At 48.3% G+C, this 20,132-nt stretch overlaps 1 protein-coding gene across 3 annotated transcripts in view; it reads right to left on the reverse strand.

Moving 5' to 3' along the window:
• Positions 1-20,132, reverse strand: part of TMPRSS2 (transmembrane serine protease 2) — a 45,970-nt gene that overhangs the window by 17,286 nt on the left and 8,552 nt on the right. For all 3 annotated transcript variants that reach the window (XR_011487377.1, XM_020907939.2, XM_020907938.2), the window contains exons 2-7: positions 18,248-18,318; positions 15,453-15,675; positions 9,315-9,401; positions 8,511-8,624; positions 5,897-6,023; positions 4,661-4,771 (exon numbers count right to left, since the gene is read on the reverse strand). Coding sequence is in view for 2 of the 3 variants with exons in the window: in XM_020907939.2 (XP_020763598.1) it covers positions 4,661-4,771; positions 5,897-6,023; positions 8,511-8,624; positions 9,315-9,401; positions 15,453-15,675; positions 18,248-18,262 (677 nt within the window). In the remaining variant the exon portion in view is untranslated. The remainder of the gene's footprint in view (positions 1-4,660; positions 4,772-5,896; positions 6,024-8,510; positions 8,625-9,314; positions 9,402-15,452; positions 15,676-18,247; positions 18,319-20,132) is intronic.

Raw genomic sequence — 20,132 nt, forward strand, 5'->3', positions numbered from 1 at the left:
AAGCAGAGTTTCCAGTGTGAAACCAGCAGGCTCCTGTGAAAACCAGGATGAGCTGGTCACCCCAGTGGGGACCACAACACATTCTTTTGGACTCCTAGACACACACCCTGACACACACTAAGATGCATCTCTAGTGTCTGCAGAGAGAAGAAAATCGGGAAAGAAGAATCTTCATTTTGTAATGTTATCCAATACCACAGAGGGCAGAGGGCACAAACAGGTGGCCAATAGACCATAGCCACCTCCCAAGGTGGCACTAATGGTAAAGAACCTGCCGGCAATGCAGGAGATGTGGGTTTGATCCCTGGGTCGAGAAGATTCCATGGGGAGGAAATGGCAACCCACTCTAGTATTCTTGCCTAGAGAATCCCATGGACAGAGGAGGCTTGTGGGCTACAAAGAATCAAACATGACTGAAGCATGAACGCCTCCCTAGAATGAACCCAGAGCGGCTCAGAGTGACAGGTCCTACTTAGAGTCCAATCTCCTCCCTGTCAGAACCTCAGACAAACTCACCAGCAACAGAGAAATCAAACTTAACGGTGATTCTCCCAGACTTCTACTCATTTGCAGTTTTTGAAAGGAAAAAAGAAATAACCATGCCCAACACACCCATGAAAAGATGATCAACATCACTAATTATTAGAGAAATGCAAATCAAAACAATGAGGTATCACCTTACACTGGTCAGAAGGGCCATCACTAAAAAGTCTACAAATGCTGGAAGGGGTGTGGAGAAAAGGGAACCTTCCTACACTGTCAGGGGGAATGTAAGTTGGTGCAGCCACTATGGAAAACAGTGTGGAGATTCCTCTGTTCAATTTAGTTCAGTCGCTCAGTCGTGTTTGACTGTTTGTGACCCCATGGCCTGCAACACCCCAGGCTTCCCTATCCATCACCAACTCCTGGAGCTTGCTCAAATTAATGTCCATCGAGTCAGTGGACAATCTCATCCTCTGTCGTCCCCTTCTCCTCCTGCCTTCAACCTTTCCTAGCATCAGGGTCTCTCCCAGTGAGTCAGTTCTTCCCATCAGGTGGCCAAAGTATTGGAGTTTCAGCTTCAGAATCAGTCCTTCCAATGAATATTCAGGACTGATTTCCTTTAGAATGGACTGGTTGGATCTCCTTGCAGTGCAAGGGACTCTGAAGAGTCTTTTCCAACACCACAGTCAAAAGCATCAAATCTTCAGTGCTCAGCTTTCTTTATAGTCCAAATCACACATCCATACATGACTACTGGAAAAACCATAGCTTTGACTAGCTGGACCTTTGTTGGCAAAGTAATGTCTCTGCTTTTTAATATGCTGTCTAGGGTGGTCATAGCTTTTCGTCCAAAGAGCAAGCATGTTTTAATTTCATGGCTACACTCACCATCTGCAGTGATTTTGGAACCCAAAGAAATAAAGTCTCTCACTGTTTCCCCACCTATTTGCCATGAAATGATAGGACCAGATGCCATGATCTTAGTTTTCTGAATATTGAGTTTTAAGCCAAATTTTCACTCTCCTCTTTCACTTTCATCAAGAGGCTCTTTAGTTCTTCTTCACTTTCTGCCATAAGGGTGGTGTCATCTGCATATCTGAGTTTATTGGTATTTCTCTCAGCAATCCTGATTCCATCTTGTGCTTCATCCAGCCTGACATTTTGCATGATGGAATCTGTATATAAGTTAAATAAGCAGAGTGACAATATACAGCCTTGACGCACTCCTTTCCCTATTTATAACCAGTCTGTTGTTCCATGTCCAGTTCTAACTGTTTCTTCTTGACCTGCATACAGATTTCTCAGGGGGCAGGGAAGGTGGTCTGGTATTCCCATTTCTTTAAGAATTTCCCATAGTTTGCTGTGATCCACACAGTCAAAGGTTTTGGCGTAGTCAATAAAGCAGAAGTAGATGATTTTCTGGAACTCTCTTGCTTTTTCAATGATCCAATGGATGTTGGCAATTTGATTTCTGGTTCCTCTGCCTTTTCTAAATCCAACTTGAACATCTGCAAGTTCACAGTTCATGTATTGTTAAAGCCTGGCTTGGAGAATTTTGAGCATTATTTTGCTAGCCTGTGAGATGAGTACAATTGTATGATAGTTTGAACATTCTTTGGCATTGCCTTTCTTTGGGATTGGAATGAAAACTGACCTTTTCCAGTCCTGTGGTCACTGCTGAGTTTTCCAAACTTGCTGGCATATTGAGTGTGGCACTTTCACAGCATCAGCTTTTAGGATTTGAAATAGCTCAACTGTAATTCCATCACCTCCACTAGCTTTGTTTGTAGTGATGTTTCCTAAGGCCCACTTGACTTCACATTCCAGTATGTTTGGCTCTAGGTGAGTGATCACACCATGATGATTATCTGGGTCATGAAGATCTTTTTTGTACAGTTCTTCTGTGTATTCTTGCCACCTCTTCTCAGTATCCTCTGCTTCTGTTAAGTCCATACCATTTCCGTCCTTTATTGTGACCATCTTTGCATGAAATATTCCCTTGGTATTCTTGAAGAGATTTCTAGTCTTTCGCATTCTATTGTTTTCCTATATTTCTTTGCATTGATCACTGAGGAAGGCTTTCTTATCTCTCCTTGCTATTCTTTGGAACTCTGCATTCACATGGGTATATCTTTCCTTTTCTCCTTTCCCTTTAGCTTCTCTTCTTTTTTCAGCTATTTGTGAGGCCTCTTCAGACAACAATTTTTCCTTTTTGGGTTTCTTTTTCTTGGGGATGGTCTTGATCACTGCCTCCTGTACAATGTCAGTTTCACGAACCTCTGTCCATAGTTCTTTAGGCACTCTATCAGGTCTAATCCCTTAAATCTGTTTGTCACTTCCACTGTATAATCATAAAGGATTTGATTTGGGTCAGACCTGAATGGTCTAGTGGTTTTCCCTACTTTCTTCAATTTAAGTCTGAATTTGGCAATAAGGAGTTCATGATCTGACCTACAGTCAGCTCCCAGTCTTGTTTTTGCTGACTGTGTAGAGTTTCTCCATCTTTGACTGCAAAGAATATGATCAATCTGATTTCGGTACTGACCATCTGGTGATGTCCATGTGTAGAATCCTCTCTTGTGTTGTTGGAAGAGGGTATTTGCTATGACCAGTGCGTTCTCTTGGCAGAACTCTATTAGCCTTTGCCCTGCTTCATTCTGTTCTCCAAGGCCAAATTTGCCAGTTACTCCAGGTACCTCTTGACTTCCTACTTCTGCATCCCAGTCCCCTATAATGAAAAGGACATCTTTTTTGGGTGTTAGTTCCAGAAGGACTTGTAGAACCATTCAACTTCAGTTTTACTGGTTGAGTCATAGACTTGGAATACTATGATATTGAATGGTTTGCCTTGGAAACGAACAGAGACCATTCTGTCCTTTTTGAGATTGCATCCAGGTACTGCATTTTGGACTCTTGTTGACTTTGAGGGCTACTCCATTTCTTCTAAGGGATTCTTGCCCACAGTAGTGGTCATCTGAGTTAAATTTGCCCATTCCAGTCCATTTTAGTTCACTGATTCCTAAAATGTCGATGTTCACTCTTGCCATCTCCTGTTTGACCACTTACAATTTACCATGATTCATGGACCTAACATTCCAGGTTCCTATTGCAATAGTGTTCTTTACAGCCTAAGACTTTACTTCCATCACCAGTCACATCCTCAACTGGGCATTGTTTTTGCTTCGACTCTGTCTCTTCATTCTTTCTGGAGTTATTTCTTCACTATTCTCCAGTAGCATATATATTGGGCACCTACTAACCTGAGGAGTTCATCTTTCAGTGTCCTATCTTTTTGCCATTTCATACTGTTCATGGGGTTCTCAAGGCAAGAATACTGAAATGGTTTGCCATCCCCTTCGCCAGTGGCCCACATTTTGTCAGACCTCTCTACCGTGACCCGTCCATCTTGGGTGGCCCTACATGGCATGCCTCATAGTTTCATTGAGTTAGACAAGACTGTGGTCCATGTGATTAGTTTGATTAATTTTGAGATTCCTCAAAAGACTAAAAATAAAAGTGCCATATTATCCTGCAATCCTACTCCTGGGCATATACCCAGACAAAGTATAATTCAAAAAGATACATGCACCCCAGTGTTCACTGCAGCATTATTTACAGTGTCAAGACATGAAAGCAACCTAAATATCCACTTATCGATGAGTGTATAAAAATGAGGTACACATATACAATGGAATACTACTCAACCATAAGAAAAAATGAAATAATTCCTTTTGCAGGAACATGGATGGACCTAGAAATGATCATACTAAATAAAGTAAGCCAGACAGAGAAAAACAAATGCCATATGGTATCACTTATTTGTGGAATCTAAAATATGAAACAAATGAATTTACCAATGAAACAGACAGACTCACAGACATAGAAACAGGCTTGTGGTTGCCAAGGGGAGGGAAAAGCAGATGGACTGGAATTTGGGGATTAGCAGATGCAAACTATTACATATGGGATGGATATAAACAACAATGTCCTACTGTCTACCATAGGGAACTATATTCAATATCTTGTGATAAACCATATGGAAAAGAATGTGAAAAAGAATGCATATATTTGTATAACTGAATCACTTTGCTGTTTGGTGGAAATGAACACAACATTGTACGTCACCTATACTTCAGGAAAACACATTTTTAGAAAAAGAAAGCAGCAAATAGAATACCTGTGGTAGAGTTTTTTGTAGAGATCGACATTGCTGGCGCTTGTGTTCAGCTTCATAAAGCTTGTGGCTCCGCTGTTATCAGCTATCCCTTGGCTAGAATAGAAACTATTCCTAAAAAAAGACAGAAAGTCTTACTTAAAATAATAGCTTTGCTGCGAGCATTTGCAAATCCTATGCTATCTCTATATCGCAGTACTTCTCTTATACGATGTGCAGGTTAAGAGCATTTTGGAAAACAAAAACACAACTTCTACTTAAGTGACACCACATCATAACCATCCAGTAACCCCGAAGTGTCAGGGGAAAGTCCTCTATCAGTCGTGTTTCGAATCTAATCTGGATCGGGATAAAAAAGCAGTAAGAATATAGATGTGTGAGGACGTATAATGTACCCGAACATATACTGTAACCACACATCAAAATGCTCCCAGTGATAAAATGTAGGCCCTGAACCATGATGAGACATCCCTACGTCATTCATCACGACACAGACTGCAACTAGGGGGAGAATGGCATTTGGAAGTAGTTCCCTAGCTAAGATGGCAACTTTCTTACCAAGTGGTAATTCATTTTGAAAACTGGCATAGGGGGAATAGGCTAGAACTGCAGAGAAGTCACATGGGGACACTCCCAAGGAAGAGAAGGTGGCAGCAAAATGGCACAGCCTCCCCCCGGGAGGCCGGACTGGCAGGCGTGCTCTGATGAGCCCCTGGCTGGAACCTTCTCTGGCAGCTGCATGAGGCATGTATTCTCATACCGATAAATCCAGTGATCAGCTCTCTCTGTTCAAAAGCCCCCAGTGCCTCCTGCACTGAAGCTCTCACAGATCTGTTCCCTCCGACCTCCCCCGCAGTCCTCCCCACCAGCCCCCACCTCCAACCCCCACCCAGGAGGCGAGCTGAGTCAAAGCACCTTGCACTGGAGTCTCCTCTGGAAATGAGTCTCTCAAGGCCCTTAGCCAGGACCCGGGACACTGGTGACCTCAGCGCTGGAGAGCCCCGAGGAACCAGGAGCAGATGGACGCCCAGGAGGAGGTGGGGCTGGGGGCAGCCAGGAAGAGGCTGAGGGTGTGGGGCACATGCTCCCCTGCTGGCTCCCTGGGGCAGCTTTGGGAAGAAGGCAGAGGTATATGGTGTCCGTGGGCTGGCACTTCTGGGGAGGGGCAGAGAGAAGCACCGATTCTATGCTTCTGTGCCTGTCACCATCACCAGGGAGGACGAGGGGCCCAGAACTCACCGGTAGCCCATGTCCTGGCAGGCCACCCTCCCGTAGCTCTCAGTCCAGTCGTCCTGGCACACGGGATGCCAGGACTTCCTCTGTGCCGAGTACACCTGAAGGATGAAGTTCGGTCCATAGAGGCGAACTGTGGGAAGGGAGGCTCCGGTGAGTCCCAGACCGTGACCTTCATCCTGTCCTCACGCGGGCCCCACCCTCCCCAGACACAAAGCCTCCAGAGGAGTGGAGCTGGGCTCCCTCTCCCCAGCTACACACAGGAGATGCCCAGAATCTAGCCTTTCCTCTCAAAATGTGCCTTTCAGCCAACAGAGCTGAAAACAGGTATTCAGATAAAAATGAACATCGTGCACATGTGTTCATGACAGCATTATTCCCAGGAGCTGAAAGTGGGTAATATCCAAATGTTCATCGATGGAGGAACACACAGAGTGCAGTCCTTGCACACAATGGAACATTATTAGTCCATGAAAGGGGATGAAACACTGACATGATACAACAGGCATGAACGTTCACACAATTGATATTCTCCTGACTGAAAGAGGCCAGGCAAAGGTCCACACACTGTAGAACCCCATTTCTATGAAACATCTGGAGGAAAAAAATCTATGGAGACGGAAAGCAGATTAGTTGTTGCTTAGGGCCTGACATCTGGGCTCAGGCCGCCATGGAGCAACCAGCCTCGATGCTTCCGTGATGAGCGATTCCATCCACCATGTGAGTGGATAAACCAACTGTAGGGGCATCCAGACAGTGGAATATGACTCAGCCTTAAAGAGAAACGAGCCATCAGGCTGTGAAGAGACATGGAGGAACCTTAAGTGCACATCAGTCAGTGATGAAAGAAGCCAATCTGAAAAGGCTACACACATCCTGTAGGATTCCAACTCTATGATACTTGGGAAAAGGCAAAACCATGGAGACAGTAAAAGGATCAGTGGTTTTCTGACGAGAAAGTGGTTTCAAGACAGGGAGGTGAGGGGCTGACAGGTCCAAGCTTCTATCCGTGGCTCAGTCTTTGTGGGGACCAGGGCTCACAGGAGCCATTCACGAGCCACCCAGAATCGCCTCATTGAACAAAAGACCCTTCTATCACCCAGGAAATGACAAGGGCCTTAGGAGCTTTGTCAGGAGCTGGGGTCGGGGACCAAATACCAGAACAAAGGATGCACCAGGTGGTCTCATCACTTGAAAATCACCGTGGTCTCAGGAGCCCTGTGCTGGGAACTGGGGTCAGAGACCAGCACCTGTCCTTTATTTAATCTCACAGTGTTTGAGTGTATGTATTAGTACATGTGAGCATGAGACTGTGTGTGAGTGTGTTACGTGAGAGTGTAAGTGACGTGGCAGGTGAGATTTTTCACTGCATACCCTTAGCTACTTCCTGAATTTTGGTCTGTTTGAGGACATTAACTCTTACAGTATTTAAATAAATACAACTTCAACATTAAGAAGAGAAAGTCTCTCCAGGCAACATCATGAGTTGGTCTTGCTAGAGTTATCAACACGTGAGTGGATACAAGTATTAGAACATCAAACACCATTCCATCCAATAGAGTAACCACGTCTGCTCAACCTCAGAAACTCTCCACTTTACTTAAGAAAATGGTGACAAATACACTATCACAAAGGCAAAGCACTATGTGGACAGTCTGCAGAGTGAGTGAGTCTGCCAAGGGCAAATCCTCTCCTGTAAGCAAGAACTCCAGGAACTCCCAGTGCAGAGGAACCCACGGGCAGGACAACAGTGTCTCACACAGGTGCCCTGACCTGGACTTGGGGTGGAAAAGAGAACCATCTCTCCAGGATGGCCACAGAGGGATGGACAGTTCTGGGGTGGAGCACAGTCTCTGTCTGCATCACTTGCACTCAACGTTAATGGCTCCCAGAGCATGCAGCAGGTCTCAGGCTTTGGTGAGGGCCTTCAGCAGATATCAGCGCAACCCTCATCCTCAGGCATCATTTTCCCTGCTACACCTATTTTGTGTCCAGTTGCTCAGTCGTGTCTGACTCTGTGTGACCCCATGGACTATAACCCACCAAGCTCCTCTGTCCAGGGGATCCTCCAGGCACGAATACTGGAGTGGGTTACCTTTCCCTTCTCCAGGGGATCTTCCTGAACCATGGACCGAACGCATGTCTCTTGCATCTCCTGCCCTGGGAGGTGAATTCTTTACCACTAGCGCCATTTGGGAAGCCCACAGCTACTGAAAAATTCATTAAAAATAAAAGCAGAAGCAGTGTCCACCCTGGGACAACGGACATAGACCACCCGAAAGGCAGCTTGCTTAGAAACCACAGAGCCCACTCCCAACCTGATATTTTAAACAGTTTGCTGTTTTAGTCACGTCCTGTGGCAGCTGGGGCATGAATGTGGCCTGGCCCTAGGCTGTGGTCTCCCATCCCCTGGCTGTGTGACTCCAGGCAGGAGCTCGCCCCCTCTGAGCCTGTCTCCTCACTTGAAAACTAGGCTGGATGCAAGGTTCAGTCGGTGATGGAGTGATTGCCATGTAGGATACGGGCCTGGCACCATGCACCTGCCTTGCTGTGGCCTCTGTGGGGGCCACCCGGTGCCTGAGCCAAGCGGTCCCCTCCCACCAGCAGCCCCGCCACTCACCGCAGCTGTTCTCGTCCTCGCCACTGGGGCAGTGCAGGATGCCATCGCACCAGAGAGAGGGGCTCACGCAGGTCCCGGAGGAGCCACACTTCAGCCCTGAGCACCCGTCCTCCACTTGCAGAGAAGCAGAGAGAGACGCCCATCAGGCTGAGAATCCAAGGAAACCCCCAGCCCTCGGGACAAGAGACAGCAAGCCATCCCCTTCTATTTTAAAAGGAGGGGATGGGTCCTTGCCGACAGCATATGTCAAAGGAAGCGGGGCTGACCACAGCAGTGGTGAATCCCCCGGGGTTTATTACTTCCGGCTGGAGGCGGATCCCTAACCTGGGATCTAGACAGCAGTTCCCCGCGCCCCCGCCACACGGGTGAGTCCTGTGACCCATGATCCCGCCCCAGGCTGGTGGAGGAGGCCTGGCTGTGGGTGCAGGAGCCCCCCGGGGAGGGTAGGCCTCCAGCCACCAGCGTGTACACTGAAATGCAGGAGACGGCTGTGCCCCCGAGCTGCGGGCGCTCACGAGTGCCAGGCCCCACCCAGTGTCCTAAAGCACAGGGTGAGCTCAGGGTGCTTGTCCCCCATGTGTCAAAACCACACGAAGGGCATGGGATCTTGACAACCCACAGGCGAGGAGGAAGTACGCCAATGAGAGTGGCAGCTTCCAAGAAAGGTTATCCAAGCATCTGGTAGTCATAAACAGGAGGAAAGAGATGGGAGACTTCCTGCGGGGCTGGGGGTGGGCCCCCGGTCCAGACAGCAGGGCTGCTAAAGGGCCAGCACAATGCAACCCGGCCCTGGACGGCACTTACTGTACTTCCAGAGGAGGACGGCGGCCAGGGTCGCTCCTGCGAGCAGGGCCGCCAGGGTGAAGGTGATGCACAGGACCTTCTTAGTCTCTGCAGGAAAAGACGTGAGTACACAACTTAGTCACCTGGTTTCTTAGACTCTCAAATTTCATGCAGTACTTTTATGGTATATCTTATCAAGGAATAATAATTTCGTATACACTTAAACGGGGCTTCTCTGATAGCTCAGTTGGTAAAGAATCCGCCAGCAATGGAGGAGATACCAGTTTGATTCCTGGGTCGGGAAGAAGACCCTGGGGAAGGGATAGGCTGCCCACTGCAGTATGCTTGGGCTTCCCTCGTGGCTCAGCTGCTAAAGAGTCTGCCTGCAATCCAGGAGACCTGGGTTCAATCCCTGGGATGGGAAGATCCCCTGGAGAAGGGAAAGGCTACCCACTCCAGTATTCTGGCCTGGAAAATTCCATGGACTGTATAGTCCATGGGGTCTCAAAGAGTCGGACACGACTGAGTGACTTTCTCTTACTTACTTATACACTTAAATATTATTCAGCCATAAAAAGAATGAAATTGAGTCAGCTCTAGTGAGGCAGATGAACCTAGAGCCTATCATACAAGAGTGAAGTAAGCCAGAAAGAGGAAAGTAAATATCATGTTTTAAAACATATATATGGAATCTAGAAGAATGGTACTGATGAAACAATCTGCAAGGCAGGAATAGAGAGGCAGACACAGAGAACAGCCTTGCGGACACAGTGGGGGAAGGACAGGGCGGGACGAACGGAGAGAGTGGCGTTGACACGTACACACCACCATGTGTAAAACAGCAGTGGGAAGCTGCTGGCCCACACAGGGGCTCAGCTCAGCACTCTGTGATGGCCTCGAGGGGCAGGATGGGGAGCTCGGTGAGAGGGAGGCTCAAGAGTGAGGGGACGTATGTATGCTTGTGGCTGATTCTCAGTGCCGTACGGCGAAAACTAACACAATATTGTAAAGCAATTATATTTCCATTTTTTAACAGTGACTTTTCTCTTTAAGCAATTATATTTCCATTTTTTAACAGCGACTTTTCTCTTTAAGAGCATATCCTGTGAGGCCTTATTTCTTCCAGAGAGTTAACTTTTTGGAGAACCAAAGCAGGAAGCCATGATATAAAGCAAACATAGACTGAAGTTAAGCTCTTAAGAAAATAAGATAGTCTTTGGGTCTTAAGACAGTCCAAAAGATGATGAATGTAAAAAATTGGTTGAATAAAGGAAATATACCTTGCTCCAGTAATTGCAAGCATAAGCAAAATAATAATAACACTCCCCAAACTGTCATCTCCAGGGATGTCCCTGGCTGTCCAAAGGTTAAGACTCCAAGCTTCCAATGCAGGGGGCCCAGGTTTGACCCCTGGTTGGGAAGCTAAGATCCTGCAAGCCAAAAAGCACAGCCATTCTCTCATCTCCACGTCAGTGGTACTCGAGGCAGGAGAAAAAAGCCTCTTCCTCAAGGCAGTTTAGGGAATGGGTGGGCCAGAGTCACACTGACTCACTGACTCACGGTCACTGGACTCATGTGGCTATTTTCACTTTAATTAATTCTCATGTTAAATGATATTAAATCATTCTGCAAATTCAACTGCTGGATAGTCCCACATGGCCAGTGGCTGCCGCACTGGACTGTGAAGAGGAAGGATGATCTATCACTGTGGGAGTATCTACAGGGCAGTGCTAGGGTCGCTCCCCAGGTCTGAGGACAGGAGCTCTGGGCTCACATTTCTGCCAAGAAGACAAGTTATAGGACAAGGTCACCAGTGTTTGCTGCTGCTGCTGCTGCTGCTAAGTCGCTGCAGTCGTGTCCGACTCTGTGCGACCCCATAGACGGCAGCCCACCAGGCTCCCCCCGTCCCTGGGATTCTCCAGGCAAGAACACTGGAGTGGGTTGCCATTGCCTTCTCCAGTGATGAAAGTGAAAAGTGAAAGTGAAGTTGCTCAGTCATGTCCGACTCGCAGTGACCCCATGGACTGCAGCCTACCAGGCCCCTCCATCCATGGGAGTTTCCAGGCAAGAGGACTGGAGTGGGGTGCCATTTCAAAACAAACCGACACGCCGCTGTTGGTCAGAGCATAAGCCACAAGTCCTGCGAAGCTTCCGAGTAAGACGCCTACCACCGCCACGCCCAGCAGTTCCTGTGCAGAGAGCGCCCCAGAGCCGGTGCTTCCCTCGGGAGATGGGCAGATGGGCGGAGGAGAGGAGAGCCAGGGCGAAGGCTCTTATACAACCTACTACTCAGCTCCTACAGGAGGACATCGGGCAGCAGCAGTGGAGCCCATAGGGAGGCCCTGCACCCCACCTGTGCACATTTTTCCTTCCAGAAGCCCACCAGACCAAGACGTCCAGTTCCTGGAGTCAGTTGAACCACTGGATCTGAGCATGAACCCTCAGCCCTCATTTTATTACCACATTCTGCAGATTCCACAGTCTGTGCTCAAACCAGCTTAGGAATCACCTGGGGAGCCTATTATCCAGAGATTCTGACTCAGCTAGGGGAGAGGAGGCGAGTCTCAGACCTACAGGCTCCTGGGTGAGGTCACGGCCGCTGGTCTGAAGAGTACCATGTGACACCAGCCACGTGTTATCAGGACTTGGTTCACGGTCAATGTGTCTGGCAGCAGGCAAGCTGGGGTCACCAAGGAGGCTCAGGGGAAATTCCAAATGGTCAATTTGATCCATCAGTAAAGGGTGATTTCTTCCTTTGGTTGACTTCCCTGTGTGTCATAGTATCCAAATAAGATACCGTGCCTGGTGAGTAGAAGGATGGTAAACCAGGTGTCCCGAAACTCTGGTTGAGAGAGTGTTCTGAACTAGGTGTCCTGAACCTCTCCTGGACAGGGTGGCAACCCGCCCGGCTCTTGCTAGGAGTGTGGTCAGCGGGGGCCCCAGATCTCACCGCTGGTGGACAGCTATTTCGGGATCAGTGTCTGGCCAATCAGACTGGAATGGGTGCTGGTTTGCAATTGTACCTATTTAGGTGTAGGTACAGCTGACTAATCATTTGCCATTGTTATTGTTGTTTAGTCCCTAAGTCATGTCCGATTCTTTGCAATTCCATGGACTGCAGCACGCCAGGCTTCCCAGTCCCTCACTATCTTCTGGAGTTTGCTCAGACTCATGTTCATTGAGTTGGTGATGCTATCTAACCATCTCATCCTCTGCCACCTTCTTCTCCCCCTGCCTTTAATCTTTCCCAGCATCAGGGTCTTTACCAATGAGTCGGCACTTTGCATCAGGTGGCCAAAGTACTGGAGCTTCAGCTTCAGCATCAGTCCTCCCAGTGAATATTCAGGGTTGAATTCCTTTAGGATTGACTAGTTTGATCTCCTTGCAGTACAAGGGGCTCTCTCAAGAGTCTTCTCCAGCACAATTTGAAAGAATCAATTCTTTGGTGCTCAGCCTTCTTTATAGCCCAACTCTCACATCTGTACATGACTACTGGAAAAACCGTGTGTATGTGTTAGTCGCTCAGTTATGTCCGACTCTTTGCGACCCCATGGACTGTAACCCTCCAGGCTCCACTGTCCATGGGATTCTCCAGGCAAGCGTACTGGAGTGGGTTGCCATTTCCTTCTCCAGGGGATCTTCCTGACCCAGAGACTGAACCTGGGTCTCCCACATTGCAGGCAGATTTTTTACCATCTGAGCCACCAGGGAAGCTTCTGACCATATGGACCTCTGTCAGCAAAGTGATGTCTCTGTTTGTTAATACACTGTCTAGGCTTGTCATAGCTTTCCTTCCAAGGAGCAAGCATCTTCTAATTTCATGGCTGCAGTCACCATCCGAGGTGATTTTGGAACCCAAGAAAATAAAATCTTGTCACTGCTTCCACTTTCTTCCCGTTCTATCCATCATGAAGTGATGGGACCCAGATGCCATGTCTCAGTTTTTTTAATGTTGAGTTTTGAGCCGGCTTTTTCACTCTCCTCTTACCTTCATTGTTATCAACTGTTGATGTGGCCCTTCTGTGACCAGTGTCAACCATTTGCCTCACAGGACTGTTGACCTTCAGGCCTCCAAAACCCGAATGCTAACACATGCATTAAGGTTCAATGTGAAAGATCTCTTGCTAAAACAAACAGAGCCGGGAAGATAAAATGTCCCTTGTACTCTGAGGATCTCTTGACTTTGTGCTATTTAAGTCACTTGCAAAATACTGTCAGGCTCTGACAGGCTACACACTACTGCATGACTTCAACTCTACACTCTAAAAAAGACAAAATTACAGAGACAAGTCAGTGGTTGCCAAGAGTTAGGGAAGGATGAGCTAAGACCATGAGGGGCTAAGACCAGTGGTCCTCAGCCTGGGTACTATGGACACCTTGGCGGGGTCATCCTTGGTGGTGGTCATTCTGTGCACTGGAGGATGTTTAGCATCATCACTGGCACCTAACAAACAGATGCTAGTAGCAACCCCACCCCAGTCAGAGCAACCAAAACTGTCTCCAGACATTGCCAAATGCCCCCGAGGGTCAACATCACCCCGTTAGGAGCCACCGGTCTCAATCGAACAGCCACCACCAGAAAGACATCAGTGCAGAGACAAGTAATTTCTTGAACCACGATGAACGCACGGAAGGAAAGAGAACCACACAGGAAAGGAGTAGGACTAATTAAGGAGAAGGGATCGCCAAGGGTTAGAAAACGTAGGAATGGAAGAGCGTGGCGGTGGGGAGGAGGAAGGATGGGAGAGTGATCTGTGAAGCATGATGGAGACAAAGCAAAGGACAGAGACAGAAATACAAGTGACGGCAGTTGTGAAGAGCTAGGGAGGTCTGAGGAGAGGAATCTTCAAAGGGCACAGACATTACCTGATGCCACTCTTTATGGTGTGTTGTTGGCACATGGAAATTCACCCTGTCATAGATCTTTAACTGTGTGAGTTGTGTGTGAGGGTATGTGTATCTCACAAAATAAAATGTTGTCAATGAAAATGCCCCTTGGGCCAACCCCTGTGCTAGCTCTGTGCCCCTATAAGTAACTGGCTGTACTAGTCCTGCCTGGGCAGTGCTTACCACATCAGCTTGCCTGCGTTACAAGCTGGGGGAGTGGGCACAAAGGGAAGGGATCTGGAGGGAAAGAAGATAAAATGAAATGTAAGGAGAGCAGGCAAGGGCCTCCCTGCTGGTCCAGAGGCTAAGACCCCGTGCTTCCAACGCAAGGGGCACGGGTTCAATTGCTGGTCACAGAACTAAGATCCTGCGTGCAGCATAATGGGGCCAAAACGATTTATTAACTAATTAAAAGTTTGAACTATTAAAAAAGAAAGCAGACAAATGAGAGTACATGAAAGACATGGAATTAAGGTGGTGGACAGAAGACACACCACCTGCAGTCCCTCACCCGCTCCATGACCCGCTCAGGTCTGCCTATAAGATCCTTCAAGCCATGAGCAAATGTTGCAGATGCTTCTGGGTGACAACCCCACCAGCCACTTCCCTCACTGAATTACAGAATACTCATCAAGCACCTTGACCATGACTTGAGGCATCCAGGAAATGGATACATGGAGAAAGGTTGTTTCTTCCTGCACTGGGGGCTGGGGGCTTACCATTTACTCAAGATAACACAGTAGCAAACCACGCAGACAAGAAGCAGTTCAGAGAGGCTGGGCTGGAAAGACCACCCTGGGTGGTACAGGCCAAGCTGGTACAGGAGCGTTAGTGGGAGATGAAGGTCTTAGCAGCTGCATATGTGTGCTGTGTGCTCAGTCGTGTCCAGCTCTTTGCAACCCCATGGACTGTAGCCCGCCAGGCTTCTCTGTCCGTGGGATTCTCCAGGCAAGAGTACTGGAGTGGGTAGCCATTTCCTTCACCAGGGGATCTTCCCAACCCAGGAACTGAATTCACCACTGGCATATCCTGCATTGGCAGGCAGATTCTTTAACACTAGCGCCACCTAGTTAAGAGGCTCCCAAAGGCCCCCGGGCAGTGAGAACCAGGGTCCACAACTTTGACACAGAGATGGGGAAGGGAGAGGCATGCACATCAGCCTTGCAGACCGAGGAGAGCTGGCATCGAGCTGGCGGGGGCAGAGGGTACACTGGAGAAGGCAGACCCAAAACTCGGTTCCATTAGAGAAAATAAAAGCAAAAAGGGTCCTACTTGAGGTGCACGCTGTCCCGGACGGAGGTTTGGGCTGCCTGTAGATGACAGGTGTCGAGGCGTGCGTCTGAACCCTTGGCGTGTACTGGGGCACCACGGGCGGGTAGTACTGAGCAGGGTACACCTCGTAAGCAGGGGGAGCCGTGGGCAGCTGCTGAGGGTACAAGCTTTCCGGCTGGTATCCATGGTTCTCATAGTAAGGCCCGACACCTGGTGATGATCCCTAAACAATTAAAAAGAAGATGAATGATACAGAGCTGTACTTATTCCAAAGCTGAAAGAAACATCCCATGGCACTCAGTCAGTTCATGGGGACAGCACTGCAGATTCCTATGTGAAAGTGAAACTCTCAGTTACTCAGTCACATCTGAGTCTTCATAACCCCATGGACTGTAGCCCGCCAGGCTGATATTCATGGAATTTTCCAGGTAAGAATACTGGAGTGGGTAGCCAATCCCTTCTCCAGGGGATCTTCCTGACCCAGGGAACAAACCCATGTCTCCTGCATTGCAGGTGGATTCTTTACCCCTGGGCCACCAGGGAAGCTCATTGGAATCTTAGTATTCTACCAATTTTTTGTGAACACTCTATGTAGAGAGTGGTAAATCTTTTCTTAAAAATGTGTTTTCTAGCTTGTCATTTGCTTTTTAATTTTGGTTTTACTTGTTGTTGTTTTTCTTTTCTTTTCTTTTCACTTCTCTCCTCCCCTTATGCCTACTTAAAAATCTGTCCTTTCCAAACCCTGACTCCCCAAGACCACTGGGGACCCCAGAAGCTTGTGAATTTGCTGTGCTTCAGGCCCACTCCTGCCCCCACAGACCACCCACTCGCTAGGCCACCCTGGGAGCCACACCTGCCCTCTTATCTAAGTGCCCACTTGCAACACTCCTCCCCACTCAGTAATTCCTCGCATTGTTCCTTGCTGACTGAGAGCTCAGAGGGGACTAGTATCCTGAGCAGAGGCGACTCAATGCTGAGAATTTTAAATGAGACCTCCAGGGCAGTGTGGTTAGAAAGCAGTGAGCCAATCTTCAGTTTAATAACTCACCAACGTGCCCCTTCCAGAGTCCGAAGCTTGCACCTAAGACCAGAGCAGTAACAGAAAGGGAAAACAGAAGGTAATCTCTCATCTAAATGAGGAAGCCAGAGGCCGAAACAGTACAGGCGTCTGGTCTCCATCTGAAGCATCTGAGAACACACTGACCTTCCCAGGAAAGGTGGCAGCGGGCACGGTGGCCTGACCCTGTGAGTTCCTTTTAAAAGGATCCAGTGAAAACTACCAAATACAGGAACGGGGCAGGCAAAGGTAGAAAAGATAGAAGAGAGATCTCTGCTGTCAATCACAACTTTTAGTAACCTAAATGTAAGATGATAAGTGAGATGCGATGGGGAAGGTACAGCCAGTCAGTCAGTTCAGTCTCTCAGTGGTGTCTGATTCTTTGCGATTCCATGGACTGCAGTATGCCAGGCTTCCCTGTTCATCACCAACTCCTGGAGCTTGCTAAACTCATGTCCATCAGGTCGGTGATGCCATCCAGCCATCTCATCTTCTGTTGTCCCCTTCTCCTCCCGCCTTCAATCTTTCCCAGCATCAGGGTCTCTTCCAATGAGTCAGTTCTTTGCATCAGGTGGCCAAAATATTAGAGTTTCAGCTTCAGCACCAGTCCTTCCAGTGAATATTCAGGACTAATTTCTTTAAGGGTTGCCTGGTTTGATCTCCTTGCAGTTCAAGGGACTCTCAAGAGTCTTCTCCAGCACCACAGTTCAAAAGTGTCAATTCTTCAGTGCTCAGCTTTCTTTATAGTCCAACTCTCACATCCATACATGACTACTGGAAAAACCGTAGCTTTGACTAGATATACCTTTGTTGGCAAAGTAACGTCTCTGTTTTTTAATATGCTATCTAGGTTGGTCATAGTGTTTCAACCAAGGAGCAAGAGTCTTTTAAATTCATGGCTGCAGTCACCATCTGCAGTGATTTTAGAGTCCAAGAAAACAAAGTGTGTCACTGTTTCCATTGTTTCCCCATCTGTTTGCCATGAAGTGACGAGACTGGATGCCACGATCTTTGTTTTTTGAATGTTGAGTTTTAAGCCAGCTTTTTCACTCTCCTCTTTCACTTTCATCAAGAGGCTCAAATGTAAGGTACATTTGTATCCAAAGTGTGGGGAGGGGGCGGGGGGGGGTTTCAGAGAGGGGGTGGCCAGCCCTTCGCTTCAGCCCTGGCCTCTCCCAGGCTATCAGTAAGTGAGGCCACACTGCTCTTCTGGCCACTGGTGTCCCAGGCACTCTCTTTTAACTGGGAAGGAATCTTCCTGCAATGTGGGAGACCCGTGTTCAATCTCTGGGTAAGAAAGATTCCCTAGAGAAGGAAATGTCAACCCACTCCAGTATTCTTGCCTGGAGAGTCCAACGGACAGAGGAGCCTGGTGGGCCACAGTCCATGGGACTACGAAGAGTGGGACATGATTGCGTGACTAACACACACACACACACTCTCCCTCTCTCCACCATCCTGCCTCTGTCTGTCCCCACATCTCACCCCTGCCCTCTGTTCCATCCTGATCCGAGCAGGAAGAACCTCATCACCACCACACCCCCTACAACTGCACAATGGCCATGCAACTCACGCCGCCCCACTCCTGCTCACCCCTGACCCTCGGAATGCCTTCACAGCATCCAGCAAGCATCCAGCAGGCAGCTCTAACAGCACTGACCAGCACATGCCGCCGCTGGAAAGAGCAGAAGGAACTCAGGACAGGGCAAGGCCAGGGAGGTAATGATTAACCACTTACTGAGTTTAAAGCCATCCTGATGTTATCAGCAGCATCGGGTCAAGGGAGGTATTTGGAACGTTCGCGTTGACCTAGAGGAAAGAACGACAGGACTGTTTTGTATCGTACTGGTGAGTTTGCGGGAGATGAGACGGGAAAGAACCAGAAGACGTCCTGGGCAACAGTCACCTCTCGCCACAACCACAGCGGTTCTGCCTGCTCACCTTCACCTTCACCTCATCACTGTACCCACAGCTGCCCACCCCGAAGGAGCTGGGGACCTGCTCGCTTGTAACTTACATTCAGGGCCTGCCTCACTCACCCTGCTCCCACGGGGAGGCCCAGACTTCCCGGACATTACATCCACCAAAACGAGAATCCAGTAAAAAAGAAATGGGCGTGGGGAATCTTCAGCCATCAGTTCGGCGGAGGTGATGCAAAGCAAAGCCCTGGGTCAGCTCCTGACAGTGCCATGTCCCCTGATGCCCTTGGACGAGTGACCTCTCTGGATGCCAGGCAGAAGCAAACGCAGCCACCTCACGGGCTTGTTTGGATGAGGATTTAACTTGAGTGTGCAGGCAGACACCTCACATGCCCTAGCAATGGCAGATGTGATGAGAGGTTGCGGGGTCTTCCCTACAGAGCATCCTCGGAGAGAATGAGCAGCAGTCCACCCACCCCACCCACCATGGAGCAAGTGGTCTAGAGCTCAGACCCAGAGGGAGGCCACACCTGACTTTTCAAATATCCCATCAGGGGCTTTCCTGGTGGTGCAGTGGCAAAGGCTCCACGCTCCCAATGCAGGGGGCCCAGGTTGGACCCCTGATCAGGGGTCTAACTAGATCCCACATTCTGCAGCTAAAGATCCTGGGTGCTGCAACCAAGACTCCATGCAGCCAAATAAATAAATAAAATTTTTTTTTTTTTAAAAAACAAGCTGTATGAGGTGAGAGGGAAGTTCAAGAGGGAGGAGACAGATGTATACGTACGGCTGATTCATGCTGATGTATGACAGAAACCAACACAATATTGTAAAGCAATTATCCTTCAATTAAAAATAAATAAATCTCAAAAAGCAGAGAGGAAAAAAAAAAACCCAACACACACACATACAAATAAACCACACGGAGCCACTGCAACCTTAATCAACACAAACGTGTCAAAATTCTATAAAACACATTTAGACTCACTCGATACTCCACTTACTATTCCCAAATCCAGAAAAGAAGGAAATTCAGGACTAACCATTTGAGTGGTTTCTAAAGATATCGGTCCAAGAGACTTTTCAAGCAAGAATACTGGAGTGGGTTGCCATTTCCTCTTCCAGGGGATCTTCCCGGCCCAGGGATTGAACCCACTGTCTTCTGTGTGTCCTATATTGGCAGGCGGATTCTTTAGCACTGAACCGCCTGGGAAGCCCTATACAATATACTTATCAATATATAAGGAAATTGGTCACGAAAAATAAAGCCCTTGGTCACCTTGTTTGCAGACGTTTTTGAACAGTGGTGTCTAGGAAGACCATCAACATAAAAAGCTTTATAGTAACAGCCCATCTGACGTCACTCTTTCCATCATAAGCAAATAGTGGCTTTTGTCCACCACTCCTGGCTGCCTTGAATTGATCAAACAGTAATTCCAAGAAACGGCCTTCACAATCACCCATCCACAGGCCCTGTCCTGGGTGAGAGAGCTCTGGGCTTCAAAGCTGGCAGATCTGGTCAGAGCATCTTTCATCTGTAGAGTGCCTGGTGCACAGGCGATACAAGCAGCAAGGCAGGGTGGTTGCGCCCATGACTCCTGGGACCAGACTCTGGATCCAAACCAAACTCACTCACACTAGCCATGACCTGGGGGCAAGTCTAATAAAGCTTCCGGGCCTCGGTTTCCTTGTCTGTAAAACAAG

The sequence above is a fragment of the Odocoileus virginianus genome, chromosome 4 (assembly GCF_023699985.2).
Source record: "Odocoileus virginianus isolate 20LAN1187 ecotype Illinois chromosome 4, Ovbor_1.2, whole genome shotgun sequence".
Classification (NCBI taxonomy): Eukaryota; Metazoa; Chordata; class Mammalia; order Artiodactyla; family Cervidae; genus Odocoileus; species Odocoileus virginianus.